Source organism: Mastigoproctus giganteus, chromosome 5, assembly GCF_048544385.1.
Source record: "Mastigoproctus giganteus isolate SK-2022 chromosome 5, ASM4854438v1, whole genome shotgun sequence".
Lineage (NCBI taxonomy): Eukaryota > Metazoa > Arthropoda > Arachnida > Uropygi > Thelyphonidae > Mastigoproctus > Mastigoproctus giganteus.
The window spans coordinates 100944955-100967784 of NC_143579.1; the positions used below are offsets into that span (position 1 = coordinate 100944955).

The 22830-nt window shown below is 35.4% G+C and overlaps 1 protein-coding gene across 2 annotated transcripts in view; it reads left to right on the plus strand.

The window, feature by feature from the left end:
• LOC150085587 (protein DEK-like) overlaps window positions 1-22830 on the plus strand; it is a 252237-nt gene that overhangs the window by 117649 nt on the left and 111758 nt on the right. For both annotated transcript variants that reach the window (XM_090374124.1, XM_090374125.1), the window contains one exon: window positions 16635-16729. In XM_090374124.1, the coding sequence (XP_090230250.1) occupies window positions 16635-16729 (95 nt within the window). The remainder of the gene's footprint in view (window positions 1-16634; window positions 16730-22830) is intronic.

Genomic DNA, 22830 nt, shown 5'->3' on the forward strand with positions numbered 1-22830 from the left:
TTTTTTCTAAGGTCACTCAATATTGTTATTTACCCTTGAGTGTTTTGAAGTGCCTTTCTAAATTTCATTTTTTGAGTATAGCCATGGAAGCATTGTAAATCAAACAAGAACATTTTTATTTTACCATTACAAAAAAAGTATTCTAGTTCCCACTCTTGATGAAAATGATACGTTTTACTCTTTTTCATAATATTCATTTTAAATCAAAAGTGATTAAATTAACATTTAAGTACTGTTCAGTTATTAAATCAGAAAAACCAATGCTTACCGATTAAAACACTTTTTGCTTTATAATTTTAAAGTGGGTAGAGAATCTGTTGACAGCAATTTGCAATTTGGAACAGCCTTCAATTTCAATAAATGATGAAATCATGCTGTAAGTTGCGTGAACCGGAAAATTATTCTGTCTGAATACCTAACGTGGGATAATTGATGAAGGGGATTCCCAAATGAGGAATTTGTTTCCGAAATAACTGCACAAACACACCACAGTTTATTGCTCTGTTTAATTATATCATTATAAGATTCACTTTTGAACGCCTTTGTGATATTCTCTAAAGCTATTTCTGGAGGTCACGACCATGTTTTATGGTCGTGAAATAAAAAATAAAAACAATTTGCACTTTCCAGTTTATTGGGCTTTTCTGTTAGTGCAATCTAATTATAAATGGGTAATAAACTCGATTTTATTGCATTTACAATAATACCAACAGCTGGAATTCTGTGGGATTTTACGTTATTATGGTGAAACGTGTTTCTCCTTCAGCGAAATCTACTGTTTTTGAAGCTTCGTAAAATAAATAAATGAATAAATAAGGCGCAGGTAGCGAAACCCGCTGCACAATATAAAATTTTGGTAGTATACCTGACCATGCAAATTGAGGGATGACTGTATGTCTAAAATTCATCGTGATCAACCGAAATTAAACCCGCGATCGGCTGGTAGATCGCGATCGACTCGTTGGCCACCCCTGATCTATATGGTAAACAAGCCTTTTCAGTTATTCTTTGTAATGATGAAAACTATGTCAATTATTTCACATCAGATCAAAGGTTATGGATTTTCGTAATAATAAAGGTTTGTTTTCAGGCATCCCGAATTCTGCTAATCATTATTATGCCACTAGCAGGTACATCATGGGATGGGACAGAATCCAAAAGTGGCTGCAGGTTGTTCATTTTAAACATCATAGCATTTTTGACATAAAGAGAAAGTTACAGGTGAAAACTATATAGTTTACAATTTTATTGTTTATTCTGACTACCTCACTTCAGGACCTAGCAGCATTGAAGAAGCATGCAAAATTTGAGCTGAAACCAAAGCACTACAGAAAATGAACATGTGAACTACCTCAGAGTGCACTTTTATATATACACAGAATCATAAAGAATTTTTATAGCTATATTTATTCTCTATGAGAAAGCTACTCTTTCTCTCAGTCCCTGTTAGTTAATTGAAGTTTACCCTAGATACTTGAGTAGTAGTAGTAGTGGCATGTGATGCAAGAAAGCAGGTGTATGAGCTTATGCAGCATCAGCCAAAAAAAAAAAAAAAAATCACACCATTCCCTCCAAATGCCTGTCCAGTTCCTCCTTAAATTTATTTAACCTGTCACCTTCCACAACGACAGATGGAAGTTTGTTCCAGCAATTAACCACCCGCTGGCTAAAGGCAAATTTCCGCACATCTATTCTACATCTGTCTTTTCTTAATTTGAATTTATGCCCCCTTAGGTTCATAATCTGAACAAGTGGAAGGATCCCATCAGAATTCAGCGTGCTCAACCCATTCAAGGCCTTATACACCTCAGATCACCGCGCAGGTACCTAGTCTCCAGCCATTGCAGTTTGCAGAACTTAAGCCTCTCTTGGTAAGAGGATCCCTTCATTCCCCTCACCAGTCTTGTTGCCCTTCTCTGTACACGCTGAAGCAAATCTACATCCTTCCTAAAATGAGGCCTCCAGACCTGTACGCAGTACTCAAGGCGTGGCCTGACCATTGCCTTATTTAGAGGAACAATCACCTCCTTCTCCCTGCTAGCAAAATTCCTATATATCATTGACAAAACCCCATTACCTGCCCTGACAGCCTGTCTGCATTGCTCAGAAAACTTCATATCTGACTGCACAATTACTCCCAGGTCTTTTTCATTTTCTACCACCTTAAGTGTAGTACCACACAGTTGGTACCGTTTCTCTGGGGTTACTTCTACCCATATGCAGTATTTTGCATTTGTCAAGGTTAAACTTCAGTTGCCATTTCTTAGCCCATCTGCCCAAATTATCTAGATCCTGTTGCAGTAGCACACTGCCATTACTGTCATTAACAACCCTGCCAACCTTTGTATCATCTGCAAACTTCGACATTAAGCCTAATATACCTTCATCAATATCATTGATAAATATACAAAACAACAGTGGACCTAACACCGAACCCAGTGGGACTCCACCCATTGATTACCACCCTGTCTTCTCCCACTTAACCATCCTTTTATCCAAGTTGACCACTACTTTTAGTCCTTGGAAATCCAGAAAAGGTCTTACTTGTGTATAAATCAATGTTAGAAAATGTGCTTTGAGGCATAGTTTATGTCACCCAAGTTTTATGTAATTCAACATATGATTAAAGAGGCCTGGGTGCTCTGGATTCATTATTAATATCAAATTACTGTTGCTCATAGCGAAACGGATACAAAAATAGATTGTGACAAGTTTAATAATAGGAAAATATACATATAATATTATTTGTATGTATCTAACCTAATATATGTATATTTTCCTATTATTAAACTTGTCACAATCTATTTTTGTATCCGTTTCGCTCTGAGCAACAGTAATTTGATATTAATAATTCAACAACTAAATGAAGTATGCAAAACTATTTGAGCCAAAACCATTTTTGATAGTAACTGAATGGAATATTTATATTAATGTATTTTATAAAATAAAGATACTTTTAAATGATTAAACAACTGTTTCAAAATGTATTAAAAAATTAACTGCTTTCAATTTAAAGCTTGTTTCACATGACACTCATTTTTGATTTATTTTAACCACACTTGCACTTTTTATGAAAGAATTAATAAACTGGTTTTATGTGATTACTAGTACTATTAACTGCATTTAAAAGAAAGATACTTAAATATCAATTTACAACTACTGCACAACAATTATAGGAACTACTGAAGTTTAAATGCAAGGGAAATCACTGCACAACAAAATTTAATAGCAAATAGATATTCAACAATCTGTGTGTTGCACTCACGTTGTAAGAACTGAGAACAAGGTGGGTTTTTCCTGGCAACATTGAAAAATTGTTTTAAAAATAAATTTGAAGTTTTAATGTAAATTTTTCTCTATGTAGAAAACTGACATGACCTATATATAAGGTAAACCAGCTTGTATTCAAGTATCTATAGTAGTTCAGTTTAACCCAAATTTTGTTGATATTTCTATAGTTTTCAATGTGATCGTTATTAAGCCAAAAATTCAGAAACATTTTAATTTAGATAGTGGAACTGAATGGGTCAGAAATTTGTGGAAAAATTTTATTCTGACTTGCCAAGAAATTTGATTTAAAACTTATGCACAAGAGTCTATTTCCATTTTATGGTTCTGGTACAAAATTTATTCTAGTATTCAGTAAATCAAGGCAGTGCAAAACAAGCAAATTTATCATTGAATAAACTTGAGAATCTTACTTTCCTAATGTATGCAACTTCAAAAGCTCTAAATTATTTAAACCATTTCCAGAAATGTTAGCCAAGGAATAGCATTGACTAGTGCAAGGTTCTCCATAGCCGAGTGGGCAGGAGCGGGATGCAGTAGCGCACACTCTTTGAGTAGACCGGGGTTCAAGCCCCTGACTGCTGAATACGGTCGATCTGCCAACCCGCACTGGACCAGCGTGGCAGATTGTGGTCCATTTCCCTCAGCATGAATTGTTGAGGAGGCCTCCATCCTGCAGTGGGTTGATAACGGCTGCACTTTACTTTATATCCTTTAACTTATGTACTTACAGAAAACAAAACTTAGGCATTTGGAGGCAGAAGGTTAAGAAGTGATGATACAATCTGATATGAGTCTTCATATCGGATTCTATTGTGTATACAAGAGGAAGAAAATATGTTATGAATTGGTTTTGAAAAGTTCATAGACTTACATCAGTGGATAAAGACTATTTTTTAATATAGTCTGCCCAGAATACATTTGTTCTAGAAATGCTGTAATGCAGTTCTTCCACTCTTGTAAAATGATTTGTCGAGGCTTGAGATTGGTGAAGACTTGATAAAACCCCACCATTTTTTGATATTTTTCAGAGTCAAAGGCATGTCAAGCAAAATTCCATTTAGGAAACAAAAGGAAAGTCTATTGCATATGGTGGTTGTGGCATCCATTGATGCATTTCTGTAATTGTTATTGCTCATGTAGGAGCATTATGTGGGGGAAACAAGACACCTGCCAGCATATCTTTCTTTCAGAGTTGATAGAATCTTATGATTGACATAATAGTTTAGCATATTCCTGTTACAGTTTGACCTGTTGGAAATTATTATTATTCATTCGAAATCAGAAAATATTGCAGCCATCACCTTTCCCTGCTGATAGGATGACAAAAAATCTGAATCTGCTTTGTAATAATTCTGAGTAAGTTTTGCACCCATCATATTTTTGATCATGTTTCAGAGAAAATGCATGCATCCTGCACTATTTGGTTGTTTAATAGTAACTTGCTTACCATCACCAAATCATGTATTGAACCAATATGCTCCTTCTCTCCCCCCTCCTCACGCACGAAATTAGCTGTTGCTGGTAACCCTCGGCAAAGGTCATATTTGACTCCTCCCCCTACACTTGAATTCTATAGTATTCCTGATCATATGTGATCAGATAAGAGATACTCTGTGATAATATGCTTTTCAAAAACTATCTCTTAAGAGACTAGCTTGTGATTTTTTTTTTTTCCCACATAACATAGACAGTTTATATTCTGTTACTCTATCAACTGTGGTGCTGAAGTTCTTCAAGAAAATCTTATTTCCCTTCAGATGAGCCAATTCTCCAAAGAAATGCAAACATATCTTTGCATGTAACTATGCCAAACACAAATGAACAAGTTATGTTTGAAGCTTAGTTTTTTCATTTTGAGAGTTTCAGCTGCTTGGATTGGATAGTCAAAGAGCACGAAAGCTGTTTTCCAATGAACTCTCACTCCAGGTGTTGGAAGGTTAAAATAAACTGATTTACACGTGAATATTTTTGTTAAGATCATGAAATTAAATAAATATTTTAGGGCACAGAAAATCTCTGGCATCAGGTCACAATGGCACGTGATAGTGCCTAGTATTGTTGAATTGACCTGTTTATCTAAAGAAAAGGTTAGAAGTAAAAAAGCAATTTCAACACTTCTCAGAATGCCAGATTTAAAAATGCAACAAGCAGGGTTTTTTTTTTTTTGTTTTTTATGTAAACCCCAAATATGAGAGGTATTAGAACCTATAGTACTTAGTACCATGCTTGGGTTGGAGGTTGAGAAGACGAAAGAAGATATTTGTTGACATTGGACTTGAACTTCTGTAGACTGTAATTTTCAGGAAATACTTAGGAAGGAAGGTTGTTCCAGAAAACAGCAGTTGAATGAATAAACGAGGAAGATGAAAAGTTTGTTCTGTGGGTTTGAAGTTGGACGGTAAATGGATGTTGACTGGTGGCTGCATGATTCGGACTGTTTTGAAAGAGAGAGCGGGAATTATAGAAGCCAATTCAAAAGGACAGTGCCCATGGAAGTATCTGTAGAAGAGGCATGCAGCAGAAACAGTACGTCTATGAGACAGCGATTGGAGAGACTCTGTTAGAGATGAATCATTAATCAACTTAACTGCCCTCTTCTGAATGGAATCAAGAAACCTGAGAGAGGTTTTGGGGGCAGTGCCCCAGATGTGGGAACAGTATTCCATGGTAAGGCGGATTTGCAATTTATACAGAATGAGCAGCTGTTTGGAAGAAAAGTAACGCCGAGAGTGAAAGAGAAAACAAAGTTTTTTAGATGCAGAGGAAGCAATATTTGTAATGTGCTTGTGCCGAGAGAGAGAGAGATATTGGAAGTCAGGGTAATAATCCTCAAAAGAGATATATCATTTTGCCTAGAAATCGGAGTGTCACCAAAGATAAGCATAGGAGCAGAAGAATCCTTTTTGCGAGATATAAGACAAGACTGAGTTTTAGAAGGGTTGAAATCAACTAAGTTGTCTTTGCCCTACTGGAGAATTACCTGAAGATTGGCATCAGCAAAACTATGGATAGGATTTCCAGTCAGTGGAAGAAGGTTATTAATATACAAGAGTAAAAGAGTGGGGGGAAAGAACTGAACCTTGGGAGACACCGGCATTAGTGGAAAAGTTAGAAGACAGAGAGCCATCTACCATCACCCTCAGTGAGCGATCAGAGAGAAAACTGGATAACCAATTACTAAAAACAGTTGGCAAACCATAAGATGGAAGCTTGTTTAGAAGACCTTTATACCAAACACGATCAAAAACCTTCGAGATGTTGAAGCTTTGTGTTTCACCAAACCTTTCCATTGAATTAGTCCACAAATGGGTAACAGAAGCCAGAATATCACCAGTGGATCGACACTGACGGAATCCATACTAGCAATCAGACGGGAGGTTTCTAGGTAGTTTAAGAGTTGGTGGTTAATTGATTTCTCCATTACTTTAGAAAGAGTAGAAGTAATTGCAATGGGACGATAATTGGATGGGAGGGATTTATCTCTTTTTAGGAACTCCCTGGATATGAGCAAATTTCCAAGCAGAAGAAAAAACACCTTTGGAATAAGAAAGTGAAAAAAGGCGGCAAAGATTAGGAGTGAGTTCAGGAAACAGGTTTTGAGAAAAAGTGGAGAAATACCATCAGACCTGGAGCTTTCTTAACATCAAGATTCGTCGAAATCCTTCTGACATCCTTTTGACGGAAGACCACAGGAGGCATTGAATGGAGCGTGTTTGGAATGGTGGGAGGTGTTTTACCAAGATCATTAATACATGAGTTGGAAGAAAGATAGGATGCTAGCAGGTCAGCTTTATCCTTGGCTGAAGTGACAACAGAACCATCTGGTTTGGACAGAGGTGGGAGCAGAGATGGGCAAAAGTTGCGGCCAATAGCTTTGAGAAGAGACCAAAATGCTCGGCTACCATTAGGGCAAGTAGCAAGTTTTCTACTCTTAGCTGTTCAAACTCTAGTTTGGACTGATTAATAACTGCTTTACAATTGTTACGAGGTTTGGTGTAGGCAGAAAATGAAACTGAAGAATTAGAAACAAGCCAATTACGATATGTAACATTCTTCTCTTGAACAGCCTTACCACATTTATTAGATAACCAAGGTTCAGATAAAGGACAAGATTTTAAAGTGTAGTGTGGGATAAAGGATTCCATTCCTGCAAGAATAATTTCACTGAAGCGATCTGAGCAAACACTGACATCAGAAGTTTTGAAACAGTAATCCGGCCAAGGAAAAGAAGAAAAGAAATCTCGCAGGTCATCCCATCCCATTTTGCATTCTTGTAATGCCAAACAACAGCCATGAGATAAAGGTTCCATTGGAGAAGAGACAATCACCAAGTTGTGATCTGAAGTGCCTAAAGGACCTTTCACTTCGACTGTGTACTTAGAAGGGTTGTTTGTGAGAAAAAGATCATGCATGTTGGCAGTATGCTTAGGATTGTCCGGTATTCTTGAAGGTAAATGAACAATCTGTGTAAGGTCAATAGCAATTGCAGAAGCCTCAGCATCTCGACCAGCTAGAGTTTGAACGTTAAAATCACTAAGGAAAATTATCTCATTGTTAGGAAAGTTGGACTGGAGAAGGTCAATTTGCAAAGAGAGGAAGTCAAAGAGCTCTAAGTGATTAGTGGAGTTGGGAGAACGGTAGAGACAACAGATAAATTTGGCACAATGAGGTAGAGCGATTTTAAGCCAGAGAAGATCAAAGAGAGGAGATTCCAAATTGCCAAGTCTCTGGCAGGGAATATCAGAACGGACATATGCACAAGTACCACCTTTGAGGTGAAAGGAGTCATACAGCGAATTTATTTGGGCATCTGAGATAAGCAGTAGTTGAATAAACCGATAACTGAGATTCAGTCGGAAAAAGTACATGGGGTTTGGCAGACGGCAAGTGGAAATGGACATCGTTGAGATTAGAATTGAGACCACATATATTTGTGAAATGAATTAGGAAGTGCTTGGGAGGTTTTAGATCTTTTCGCAGATAAGCTTGCTCTATTAGTTTGACAATTCATGGTATATTCAATAGTAAGAAAAAGTGGGTGGCACATGCTGTATGAGGTAATGAAATTTTTGGATATGGCATACACATGTTAAGAATATACCGAGATCCTTGACGTAACGTGGCCTCGACAATGCTCCCCCCCCCCATACACACTACTCGGACTCCCTCCAGTCACTATCTGGCTGAGTAGATGTAGCAAGATTATACACTAGCTGATCCTGAAGCCTTCTAGAGAGTTACCTCAAAAGTTATCAATTATACTGCATGATGGAGGAGATGGGGAAGGGTTGACCGGAACTTAGCTCTAGAGACTAAACATGGGTTTCACCACTTCAAGCCTCCAATAAGCAAAGTGGTTGTAGTGCACCGTTTGATGAGTGTCATCTACCACCAGTCACTAGCAGGTGGCACTTACTCATGTCCAAATTCATTTCATAATCGAAGTGAAGTTTGGTGGGGAGGGGGACAAAGATAAGTAGCTAATGAAATGAAGGTGGGAAACTTGAGTTGATTAACAGATCACAGATGTTTCATTTGCAGAGAACATAAAGACAATTCTGACTCCTTCATACGTAGCTCTGCTACCAAAGTTGTGAAGAGTATAAAAACAATGACAATGTTCTTTTTTTTCTGATTGGTACATACCTTGCTGCGTGTGACTACATGCTGAACACGTTCACCAAAAGATATTCTTATAACTGCCAAGATAGTTCATTCATCAATTAACAGTACATTTTTTTTTCAAATCCTGAAATTTTTTGGGAGACATTTCTGTTGCTTCTATGCACAATTGCAGATAAAGTAATATGTGAAACCCAGATGTTTTACAGTCAGTTTCAGTGCAAACCTACCAGATGCTATTATGAAAGAAGATTGATGTGCAGTGGACATTTTCAAGGAAATAGCTAGTGCAGAAGCTAACTTGGAATACTTGGCATTTCAGCATTTTCTCATACCAGTTCTGAGTTTGAGAGGATATTCAGCCAGAGTCCAAAAAAAAAAAAAAAAAAAATTAAATGCAGATCTCTGTGTGATTAAACTTTGGAAATGCTCTATACAGCAGGGCCATTTTTATAAACAAAATTTCCACTCATTCGTCATTTATTTCTGAATATGGCCAAGTCTGCAACAGTATCTTTGAAGCAGTGATAATCAGTTTGTGTGGTGACAAAAACAGTCCATAAACAGAAAAATATTGGTTTTGTAAATGTTTAATATCAGGGCCAAAGGTTGAGTTTAAAAACACAAGCTTTCTGTTTCTTTTAAAAATTGCAAAATCTGCTTTCGAAAGGCAAAGGTTGGCAGATATGAGAATGATGCCAACAACACTACATCTGGCATCCATCTGAAATAACTGATGGGTGATTTTAGATCATTGAATTATAATTCATAGAGTGCACTGAATGCCTGTACACATTCAACATTAAAGAGTTCAAGCAGTTGTTTTTTTTCCCTTCATATTCAATGTTTTTGTGCTGGTGTACTTGTATGAGGTGATATTGAAAGGTTGAAAATCAGAGATGAATTTGCAAGTACCTGGAATTTTGCCAAGACAAAACAGGAGAGGTCTGTGTTTTTTTTTTTTTGCAAAATTCAAGACATGGCAGCCTCATCAATAAATTTGTCCCTGTAGAGAGATTGTGCAAGTCTCAGTGGATAGAATGTTTCAGCATGGTCAGTGCTTTTTAATAGAACAGACTATATTTACACTCACTCACACACACACACACACACGAAAATAGAAAGGTCACAAGAATTTTTGTTGATGCTACTAAGACCTGATAATTTGAGTTGACAAAATGCTAGTTTTAGGGAGGACGCACAAAGTGTACAGGCTGCATACAAAAAGCCCCTGTGGGTTTTTTGTATGTAGACTGTAGTCATTTTTATGATGGTATAAAGCTGAAGAAAACTGGTTAAAAATTTATAGAATCACAAGACTTGTGTGCTAACTACAGTGGAAACTGGTTAATACAAAATGCACAGGACTTTCACTAATATTTCCTGTTAACCTAATTTTGTGGTAAAATTATTGATGTGGTAAAAGTATGGAGATGAATTGGGGAAACTGGGCATATAGGTAGGGATTGGTTTCGCAGAAAATAATTAGTTGACATGTAGGTACTGCAAAAATCCAAAGTATCACAGTTGCAATAACAAGATACACCTGCAAAGCATTCTCTTTCAAAAATTCTTTCATTGAAGGATGGTAGTTCCACAAATTTGTGTATCGTGACCAAGATGCTTTCCTGAAAAGATAGTAATTCCAGGAATTCGTTTATCGCAACCAAGATTCTTGGGATAGAGGAAACCCTTTCCATGGATACATGCGAGCTGCCATGAGATCAAAAATTCATGAGGTGACGCTTAGATCAGATATCTGCTTGGCTTTCTGTTAGCATTTGTACAAGCACGTAGCCAGCAGCTTAGTTTGTAAGTCACATACATAGCAAGTGAGTGACTGCAGAGGGTTATATCATTGTGTATTGTAAAAGTGTTCGCTAAGATTAAGAGGTTAATTTATTTGTAACATTTTAACATTGATGTTATTTTAAAAAATACCCTTATTTTAAAATTATGGGGAAAAACATCAAATTAAAGAGGGAAAGCTAAAAAAAGAAAATTCCAAGAAAAATGGAAACATTTTATTTTGTGACTGAACAAGAATAATGGTTTTTTGTCTCCTTTATGAACAGCATGTAGCAGTCATGAAGGAATACAACACAGAAGGTCATTATGATACCCATCATGCCATAGAAGGAAAAATTTTGATTCGCTACAGAAAAATTTGAATGCGCAAAAATCTGTTTCGAAAAATTTTTAAACAAAACGAACACTCGATCCTGGCTAGCTATGTAGTCAGTCATGAGATTGCTAAGAAGAGTTAAACCTTTCACAGAGGGTGAATTGTTTATAGTGTATGATGTTGTGGATATTATTTACCCAGATAAAAGTCCACTTTCAACGATATCAGCTTGTCAAATATGACCATGACTCATAGGATCATGGATATTGGTGAAGATATTCAGAAGCAAATACATAAACTTTCAACAGTTTCATTGTATATTTACTTGCACTTGTCATGAGCAGAGATATCACTGACACAGCTGAACTTCTTATATTATTCCATAATGTGTTACAGAAGATTTTACAATTTTTAAAGAGTTACTTTCTTTTGAAAGTTTAAAAGACAGAATTAGAGGACTTATGCACTGGCATAATATCTTTGGGAACACAACGGAAGGAGCACCAAGAATGGTAGGAGAAAAATCTAGATTGGGGTGCATCTTAAATCAAAAGCTGTGGATCACATTGGAGCAAATTTAATTTGTTACCGCTGTATAATTCACCAAGAAGTTGTATTGTTGTGAAGTCTGTCAATGTTATCAAAAGAAGACTTGAACAATCGCCAGTTTAAGATTATTGGAAGATTTTGAGGCTGAATTTGGAGATGTAATATATTTTTCAACTGTTAGGTGGCTAAGTAAAGTAACATATTAAATCAATTTTTCAACTTAGAAAATAATAACCAAATTTCTAAATCAAAAGAACAAAATTATTGTTGAGTTAAACGACGTCAACTGGTTATGTGATTTGGCATTCTTGGTTGACTCATTGAGAACGCTGGGGTTCTAAATATAATTGAAACTACAGGGCAGTAATAAGTTTGTTTCTAATCATTTTGGTTATGTGAAAGCTTCAAACTGAAAAATAAGGTTATTTAAAAAACAAATTGCCATCTTGTAGATGGCAATTTATTCCATTTTGTAGTGTTCTTTCGGATAAATCAACTAAGGTTTATAATATTCTGTAGTCAGAAAAGTGCAAGAAGATCAGTCAGTGTGTATCAGAAGTATTTGACAGGCACTTCTTAGATTTTCAAAATCATGAAAAAGATTAATTATTATTCAAGATCCATTTTCATATTAGCTGGAGAATGCCTCTGTAAGTATTAAATTGGAATTAATTAATCTACAAGAGAGCAACAAAACAGAGGCATCTTATCATGATAAGAGTTTGGTTAATTTTTATAAAGAACTTTCACTAGAAGAATATCCAGAAATATGAAAACGTGGACATTGAATGGATTTGTTATTTGGAAGTACTTATATCAGTGAAAAACATTCTGTACTATTTCATAAACAATTCTAAATTAAGATCCAAATTAATGATCTCAAGCAAAAATCGATTCCATAAATTGCATGCTACAAAGTTAAACTTCATTAAATTTTATAATTTTTTCTTGTAACACTAAAATTCATAAATATTTCTTTGTATTATTTTCGATCATTTAAATTTAGATCATTATTACATTTAATTGTTTTTAATTTTGTTTTACAATAAACATAAAATTGTGTTGCTGTTTTTTGGCAGTTGCCACTGCCAAAAATTTCTAGATGATTACAAAAAGTTGGTAGAGTTTCATCAGCTATTTTTCTTTTTTCTCTGTTTCCAACAGATTTGGAAATTGATACAATTCACGCCATCCTACGTTGCACATAAAAAGCTTTTATTTTGAAATAAATGCTGAAATTTGAGTTTTTGCCTTAATAAGAGTTACATCTTGTACTTGTAAATGTAAGTTCATTGAGTTGAATCTAGTAAATAAATCTGCAAGATAAGCAATATCAGTTTTCATTTTCTTGAGGTCATTACTAAGGTCGTTGTTCCTATCTTCAAAAAACTCTACAACAGTATCAAAGAGGTCATAAAATCTGTTGAGACAGTTGCCTTTTGACAGCCACTGAACCTCGGAGTGAAGTAGCAGTCGTTCAAAATCTTCACTGTTTTGATCACAAAGCTTTCGAAATATACGATCATTCAAAGAATGTGCTTTAATTTTGTATATAGCAGTAATAACAGTTTGTAGAGAATTGTGCAGTTGATCACCAAGTTTTTTCGCAACTAAATGCTGACGGTGAATGACACAATGAACAGTAATAATATTTGGCACAGCATTTTTTAAATAAGCCATAAAACTCTTGTAACGGCCAATCATTGATGGTGCTCCATCCGAGCACCATCAATGCTTGGCAAGTACATTTGTAAGTGGAATATCCCTGTCTTTAAAAATCGCTCCCCTGTCACCCCCTTTCAGGCCTAATGCCCCCATGGATAATTCAAATGGCCCCCGGGGGGCAATATCGCCCACTTTGAGAAGCACTGATCTAAAGGAATGTGAATCGCATAGGAACCCATAACCGGAAACGTCACGGGAAAGTAGTAGCAGAGGCACAAGACAGTAATCAGTGGCAAACATTTATTTGACATAATATTAACAATGGAGTAAGAGATCGATGCATTTCATGATGTTCCAACAGATGCTCGAAGGTTCCACCATGAGACGCGATGCATGCGTGACTCCGACGCAGCATGGATTGGCGGACATGGTCAAACACACCTGGAGTTTCTTTGACAGTAGCAGCAGCGCAGACGGGTCTCTCCACGAGATCCATTTCCGTCTCCACGGGTGGTTCATACACAATTGATATGAGGGCCCCCCCCCCCACAGAAAGAAATCAAGGCTCGATAAATCAGGTGAGCATGGGGCCAGGCAGCGGGTCCACCACGGCCAATCCATCGACGCCCAAAACACCTGTTCAAATGGTCACGAACACATCTTCCATAATGGGCAGGTGCCCCATCATGTTGAAACCAAATGTTGCATCTCACATTTGCTGGAACATCATCAAGTAACCCTGGTAGAACTTGTTCAAGAAAGATCCGATATTTAGCGGAGTTTATGCGGGATGGTAGCAGGTATGGGCCGACTAAGCGGTCACCGACCATACCTGCCCACACATTTATTGCGAAGTGGCATTGTGCTGATTGAATAAGCTTTCACGAGTGAAATAAGCCTCATCTGTGAACAAAACATAGGCTGGAAAATTCAAGTCGTGAACACTTTCTTGGAGAAATCAAGAAAGTGTTGAAGCAAAAGCCACACGTGCAGGGTGATCTTGGGAGAGCAGTAACTGAACCCTTTGGAGATAAAAGGGGTGTAAGGAATCGTCATGCCAGACATGCTGTGCACTGCAACGAGACATCCCTAAGGCAGAGGCAACGGCACGTGTGCTAGTAGTAGGATTATTCTGGATGGCATTCAACACACTTTCTTCCATGGCGGGAGTTTGCGTTGAATGTGGTCTGCCCGAAATACTCTAGTTACCTCTAAATGACCCATAATCAAACAAATTTTGATGCACACGCTCAAACAAACGGTGGTGCAGTACATGTCTGTCTGGGAAGCGTTCTCCATAAATTCGTTGACCAGCTCGTCCATTGCCCTCTGCTAATTCATACACTAGGTGCATGTCTGCCAGCTCACAGTTCGTATATTGATCCGTGCTCAGACTACCGCGCCGTCTACTGACTTACGGTGACGTTTCCATATTTATGGGTTCCTATGCGATTCACATTCCTTTAGATGTTACCTACTTCCCCTATACCAATATTTTTGAGACACCCTGTATGTATAAAATGTATATTTACACATAATATATAATAATGACATTCCTTGGAGGGAGGGGGGAGTGAGAAAGAGAAAGAAATACATATACAGCGTGTTCTATTTTTTAAGTACTTAAAAGCCCTTAAGTATGTTTTATCTTTCAAATGGTCAAGTATAGAAGCATCTTCAAATGAGGGAGGAGGGGAAAAACGTATGTGTGTGTGTATATAGTTCAGTTTATTGCAGACTTCTTTGTATGTGTGTATACAGTTCAGTTTATTTCAAACATCTTTTACCTGCACAAACTGAAAAAAAGCGACACGGCAAATAGGTTGCATGTTCACAAACAGGGATTTGTTTTTTGTCCGAAAACTGGTGAACAGAGTGCATTGTGTGTGTTGGAGCAGTGTCTTGATGGAGCATCAAATCATCTTTCCATAATCCAGTTCTCTTCCTTCAAATTTGTTCATGCAACCTTGTCAGAACTTCCAAGTAGTATATTTGGTAGGATCTATTCAGAAATAATTCTTTAGTATTGAAGAAAACAAGAAGCATGGTTTTCATATTTGATTTTGACATTCTTGCCTTTTTTAATCTGTGGAAATTTTTGCCTTCCATTGTATTGACTGTCTTTTAGTTTCTGGGTCATACTGGAACAGCCAACTTTCATTGCAAGTAATTACAGTACTCAGTAAGTGTGAATCTTCAGTTTTTTTTTTTTTTTTTTCAAAACATATTCACAAACTTGTAATCGTCTCATTGTTTGATCTGCATTCAAAAATTTTGGCATCATCTTGGCACACACTTTTCTCATGCCTAAATTTTCAGTGAGAAAATTTGTCTGTTTCTTTCTCCGTATTGAGTTCTGATGCAACTATTCTGATACTTAACTGACGATCGCTTTCAATCATTGTCCTTATCCAGTCCAAATGTTCATCAGTTTTCATGGACACCAGGTGGCTTGTTCATTTATCATTTTCCACATTCTCTCTTTCTTCTAAAAATATTTTATGCCATATTCAAATGTGTGCAAACTCTTGACAGAGTATCATCCTAATAAACTTGATGTAACAACTCACAGGTGCCTCCATAGCCAGGAGGGAAGGAGCAGCACTACGTAGCACACGCTTCTTGATTAGTCCGGGATTCAAGCCCATCACCACCAAATACAGAGGATGCGGAAAGGTCAGGGAATGACCACCACATATTCCTGGAGCAATATGGCCTTATTTGCTAATGCTCCTAAAAAAAAAAAAAAAAAAAAACCAAAAAAATAACGACTCATAACTTTCCGTTGGTGTTTTATTTAGTCCTGTTAAAAACTTTGAAGTTGATTTGTTGTTCAATCCTTTTGTCTGTTATTTTTCTGGCAAACTGCAAAACTATGAGGTAATGAAAACCTGTCTCACTGCAAAGCTAATGAGCATGTTGGAATGTAACTTTGCACACAACCAGGGAAAGGTTCAAGGTCAATTGCTGTGCCCCCTGTTTCACAGGTATTATTTGAGCAGCACTGAAACCTGTCACTTTTGTTTATCTGTACTGCCTGTGGAAATGTTTACAGGCAGGGGAACCCTACTCTCTGCATCTTATATTGGCTAATTACAGCTTCGGTTGAAGTGCAAATTAGAAAATTCCTCCAAGGTGTAATTAGTCATATAAAAATATATAAAAACTAGTTTTCATCAGATTATGATGATCAGAACTTTGGTGTCTACTTCAATTTGCCTTAAAATTCTCAAAAACTTAAGTGGAGATTAATTATTAAATTTGAAATTTTTTAAAAAAATTTTCAAGTATTAACAGTAAAGCAATTTACGGTCTTTGTATTAATTTTTTAAATAGATTTTATTGAATATGTGATTTTTTTTTTTTTTTTTTTTAATTTTAGGGAAATGAAATTAAGAAGAATATTAGAAAATTTAGTGGGTTTCCGTTCAGTAAAGATTCTGCAGACTATGAAAAGAAGAAATCTTATTTGGATAAGTAAGTTTTTGTCGTTATAATTTTTCTCTTCATCAGATTGGATAATAAGATGGAGCTTATAATTTATTATTAGTAGAATTAGCTTGATTTTATTATTCAAGCCCTTTTTATTTGTAAAATCTACAACAAAGATAATGTATAAAATAAGTTCATCTTGTAATGAACTGTTTTGCTATTATCACAACCATGCAAATTGAGTTGGTTCTCAAAATTAGAGAAAGAATAAACCGGGGTCCGTCCTTGATGCTGTGACTACCAGTAGTAACAGCTAAGGCCCTGCATTCAGGTCCAACTTATGGATCAAGTGTATTATTTTTGGCAAACTGTGATCATTTTTAAATAGGCAGGTCCTTTGCTTGTGTCTTCGTGCTTGATCAACCTCAGTAAGCCATAGTTTTTCCAGAAAATCTGCTAAGGTTGTTGAATAAGAATAAATAAAATTGAAATTGGGTTCCAAATCTGTGGCTTACACAAAAGCCCACAATACTTGTAAAGGAGTTAAGTCTAAGCATATTTTGAGAATCTAGGATTAGGAAACTATCCATTTATATACCAACATTGTATTTTATGGTGTCTTTCCATAGTTATTGGCTGCAACTATTACATGGATGGTTTTTATTGCATCTTTTTCTAAAGATAAAGCCCAACTGAAATGAAGAAAATAGAAGAATGTTAATGAAAAAAGTGAATATACAGTAAACTCGCTAATCTGATTACAGTTCATCCAGATGTTGGATGATCCGGATCGAAATATAAAAAATTCTGTTCACAGTTCGGTACTTTGAAAAACACACGGGATTTAGGAAGGCAGATGAGTAACTTTCACTGCACAGAGAGAGACGGAACATACATTACATTGTCTTGCATGTTGTTTAGTATCGTTGTTGATTCTGAGTAGGACGGATGTTACTGCCTATATCGCTTCATTTGTGTACTTCTTTATACGTATTACAGTTTAAAAGTTTAAATATTTTATCTAATTATGGGTTCTAAAGAATTAAAAAGTGAAATAAAAAGAAAACACTTTACTTTAACTATCATTAACAAGTTCAAAGTGATAGAACAACTTGAAAATGGTGTTCCTTTAAATAAAAAAATTGCTGAAGAATTTCAGCCAACACGCAGTGTCAGATATTAAAAAAGAATCTATAAAGACATTTCCTTTAAAATTCAATGTGATAAAAGCAGTCTATCAAATGATAAAAAGCAGTGATAAAAAGGAGTGATAAAAGCAGTCTATCAAATACAGACATTAAAAAAAGCCAAAAGAAGTGTTGCTGCATTTAAGTGGTGTTCACAAAACAATTAAGTGGCATTCGCCAGTGCCACCTGATAAATGTATAAAAAGACAATGCATTTATCCATATATCGATGGATAAATGTATTTTGTCTTTTTATAGTTTTTAAATAAAGGCTCTACAGTGATTTATTTATTTTATTTATTTATTTATTTATTATTATTATTTTTTTTTTATTATTATTATTTTTTTTTTTTTTTTCAAATTTATTTTTTATTAAATTTTATTAAATTTCGCTTAATCCGAATGACCTCCCCATTACTCTGGATTAATGAGGGTTTACTGTACTTGATTTCTTCTTGTAATGTGTTTAGGTTTCTTGGTCTCAAATTAACATTTTATAGTTTTTGTTTCGTGTGTCACACCAAATACCTCCCTTTTCAAAAACCAATAGTAAACTGCCATCAAGTTTATGTTCCATCTTCCCTTGCACCCTCTGTTATTCTTTATTTTTCCATTAAATTTGATTGGATAATATGGTATGGTCACAAAGGAAATGGATGCAAAAAAATAATTTTGATATCATATACTTGGATTTCAGAAAAGCTTTTGATACTGTTGCACATAAAAGACTGCTGTAAAAATTGAAGTAGTGTGGTATTAAGGGCAAGTTGCTGCTATGTATAAAGGGATGGTTGAGTGGGATAAGACAGAGTGGTAATCAATGGACATTGCTCTTCATAGACTAATGTTATTTGGTGGAGCCCCCCAGGTTTCGGTGTTGGGCCCATTGTTGTTTTCTGTATTTATCAACGATACTGATGAAGGCATATCAGGCTTAATGTCCAAGTTTGGCAGGATTGTTAATGACAGTATGCTACAGCAACAGGACCTAGAAAAGTTGGGCTGATGTGCTGAGAGGTGGCAATTGAAGTTTAACATTGACAAATGCAAAGTATTACATATGGGTAACAGTAACCCCCTTAGTAATGTACCAACTGTGCAGTACTGTACTCTGGGTAGTGGAGAATGAAGAAGACCCCCAGGTGTTTTTCATTCTCCACTACCCTTAACTGTACAATCAAATATGAAGTTCTCTGAGCAATGCAGACAGGCTCCCAGGACAGCTCATGTGGTTTTGTCAATAATACACAGGAATTTTGTTAGCGGGGATGAGGAAGTGATTATCCTAATGTATAAGGCAATGGTCAGGCCACATCTTGAGTGCTACATACAGGTCGGGAGGCCTCATTCTACGAAAGATATGGAGCTCCTGGAACAAGTACAGGGAAGGGCAATGAGACTGGTGAGTGGAACAAAGGGGTGCTCTTACCAAGAAAGGCATAAGTTCTGCGAATTGCAGTATTGGGAGACCAGAACCTGTGAGGTAACATGATTGAAGTGTTTAAGGCTTTGAATGGATTGAGCAAGCTCAATGCTGATGGGATTTTTCCTCTTTCTCGGACCGCATGCATGAAAGGGCACAAATTGAAATTGAGGAAAGACAGTTGCAGAATAGATGTGCAGAAGTTTGTCTTTAGCCAGCAGGTGGTTGATTGTTGGAACAAACATCCATCTGTTGTGCAAGTTGATAGCTTAAATAAATTCAAGGAAGCACTAGACAAACTATTGGAGGAAATGAATAGGTGAAATGGGAGGTGGTTTTTTTTTTTTTTTTAAGCTGATGCTGTATAAGCTGCTTTCTTCTATCATTTGCCACTGCTAATGATAAAGTTAAACCGCAATTAAAGTGAAATAAATAAAAGAATATTTATAAATGATTGCTAAAAATTTTGAATATTTAGCCAGAATATTTTTATTTTATTGCAATGGTTATAAAATTCTATTGGAATTCTTCACCTAATTGCTCTGGGGAGAAAAAACAAAAAAAAAATTTATAAAAAAGTATAGTAGACTTTCCATTATTCAGGATTATTGTGAAATATTGTAATTATTTGGATGATTTGTGAAATGAAAGAAAAAAAACTTAAATTTCAGACTGTGAATTTATTTACATAATATAATGTATTCATATTTATAATAGCAGAAGATTTGACATAATTTAATATAAACAGTTTTTTGAAATAGGAAAGCAATGAATTTTCCTTTCCTTTGGTTTACTTTCTTGTGAGCCATATGCATATTTTGGAGCAGCATCTTTACATCAAGAGTTGCATGTCCTTAAAAAAAAAAAAAAAAAAAAAAAAAAAAAAGTGGGTAATGTGATTCCTTCCCCACTTTTTTTTTTTTTTTTTTTTTTTTTTTTAATGTTTATTGTTGAATTGAAGTTTCTGTTCAATTAAAAAAGGAGTCCTTTTCCATTTTAGCATGATGGATGCGTACAAGTTTAAAGATACTTGGAGGAAAAATGGTAAAATTAGCCATACAATAATAAAAATGAAGGTGTACTGAAATATGACTAGATTGAGCTAGTAGGTAGAAAGCAAAGTGAACAATACCTGCAACAGATTCCACCTGTTTTTGTTATCTTACTCAAAGTGGCTTAGACTTCAATAGGTCATGAGATCCTAGTTAATCTGCCCAACTGGATATTCAAGAGTCCACTATATATATGTGTGTGTGTGTTAGTACAAGAAACAAACTTTCAACTCATCTTGCATCATTCATTTTAAAAATTTATTTAGTATATTTTCACATTTGGCATGTTTTCATATTCTTTAAGAAGACATGTACAATTTTTCTAAAGCAGTCCATAGTTCTCTTTGTGGTCACCTGAAGTTAACTTTCTTATATGTGGCCCACCAAAAATGACAGCCTTAAGTTTGAATCATATAGTTTGGAAATTGATTTCAGAGACTTAAAGCAGTTACCATCATTTTACATCACAAAAATTTGTTTTTAATACAAATATATCAAGATTTTTCATTTTATTTAAAGTTCATTAAAATCTTGAAACTTAAGGTGTTAGTTTTTTGTGGAAAACTTGTGCAATGCTTATGGAAAACTGATAAAAAATACTCCTCAAATCCTTTCACATTGCTTGATTAACCCTAATTGGTGAGTATGAAGGTGTCTCCTTGGTCAGAGAGTTGGCTGTTTCCATTTCTAGAGGTGATGTGCAACTGTAGAAATTTAATTACACAATTCACTTATTTTATATATATTTTTTCCCACCTGTTTTATTTTTATTTTTATGATTTTGTTTTTGTTTATTTCTTAGAGTTAACCTTGTCAAGTATGACACTAATTGTTGTAATAATTTGCTCCTTTAGTTTTTTTTTACTACAATAGTGCGAATAAATTTATTGTTTTTATACATCTTTTAATCCCATAACCTCTGACTCTGGTTGCCTATGCCACTGTTCTGTTGGTTAGAGTGTATGAACAATGCACAAACCTTGGAAAATATTTTTAAGAGGCATAAAACTATTAATTACTTATTGAAGATGATTAAAATGCAATTTCAAAAAATATTGAATATAGAAAACCTATAACTATTATTATATGCTTTTAGACATGGTATGATAAAATCTATTTTTTCTATTGATGTGGCACAATTTCCATTAGCAAGTAAGTGCTTTGAATTGGGCTCTGATGTCAGGTATTTTATTTTCAGCTGTCTGGCATATACATAAAAGCCAGTTGTAAAGTTCTTCTCTTGGTTTGTATGCAGACATAGATCTGCATTCTCACATATGAATAACTTCTCTTCTAGCTTTTATGTAGTTGCAATATAAAATTCATTTTCTTGACATCCCCGTCATTTCTTTGGATATTATATTGGCATTTATGCCACAAGATTTATAACGTTATAAAATATATGAACAGACAATCTCTGCGAACCAGATTTTACAGAATATGTCGTGGCAGTTTGGTCCACATCGTGAATTCCATCTTTTGCATTATTTTAAAATAATTTCTGTATTTTATTTTGAGTCATTGCCAGTGAAAACTGATGACTGTAGAGCACTTAGCAGAGGAATGCTCTTATTTGTTTTCCCATGATAAACAGTTAGTGTGTGCCCATTATTTTTAAAATGGCTGTTTCATATAACTGACACTTTTCTTTGTAAAATGTGGACATTTCTTCCTAGAACAATTCCTTGTATTTCCTACTATAATATTGTTAATTGCTAATTTTTTTCTGTAATTTTCTTTAACATTTCTATCTTTCTTGTTATAAGGTGTTAAAACCTGCATTACTACATTTTTGGTGGTTGATCAAATGAGGATATTTCATCTTTAACTAAATATGGAAAACCTTGCAAAGGTACTTAGAATTATATGTAGATCATTCACCTTCATTAGCATTTTCAAGAGCCAGAAAAGATCTGCTAGCCAAATTACTTTTGGTAGAATTTCCTCTGCATTGACATTGTGCATTAACTTCCCAAATATTGACTGGAACTTGTGGGTTGATCACTCACATACTAGTCAGACTTTTGTGGATTTATTGGATGATTGTTTTCTGCAGCAGCATGTTCGAGAGGCAACCAGAGAAGAGTAATACTCTTGATCTGGTTATCAGCAGTGATCATTCATGTATTAAGAATTTGCAGATAAAGGAACCACTAGGTGGCAGTGATCACAGTGTACTGATGTGGGATTTACTTAAAGATTTAATTACCATCAAGGGTAAAGGAAAGAGTTTTTGCTTCCGTAAAGGTGAGTACAGTGATCTCAGAAAGTTTTTAAATTCTGTACAGTGGGATCAACTGACAATGTTACCAACAGTAAATTGTAAGTGGGAAGCATTCAAGGAATTAATCGTGGATGCTACTTAAAGTTTCATACCTATTAAGAAGTATTGTTCAAGGTTTAGGCCTAAATGGTTATCAAATGAACTAATGAGACTCATAACAGAGAAGAAAAATGCATGGGATGCATATAAATTATCAAGCG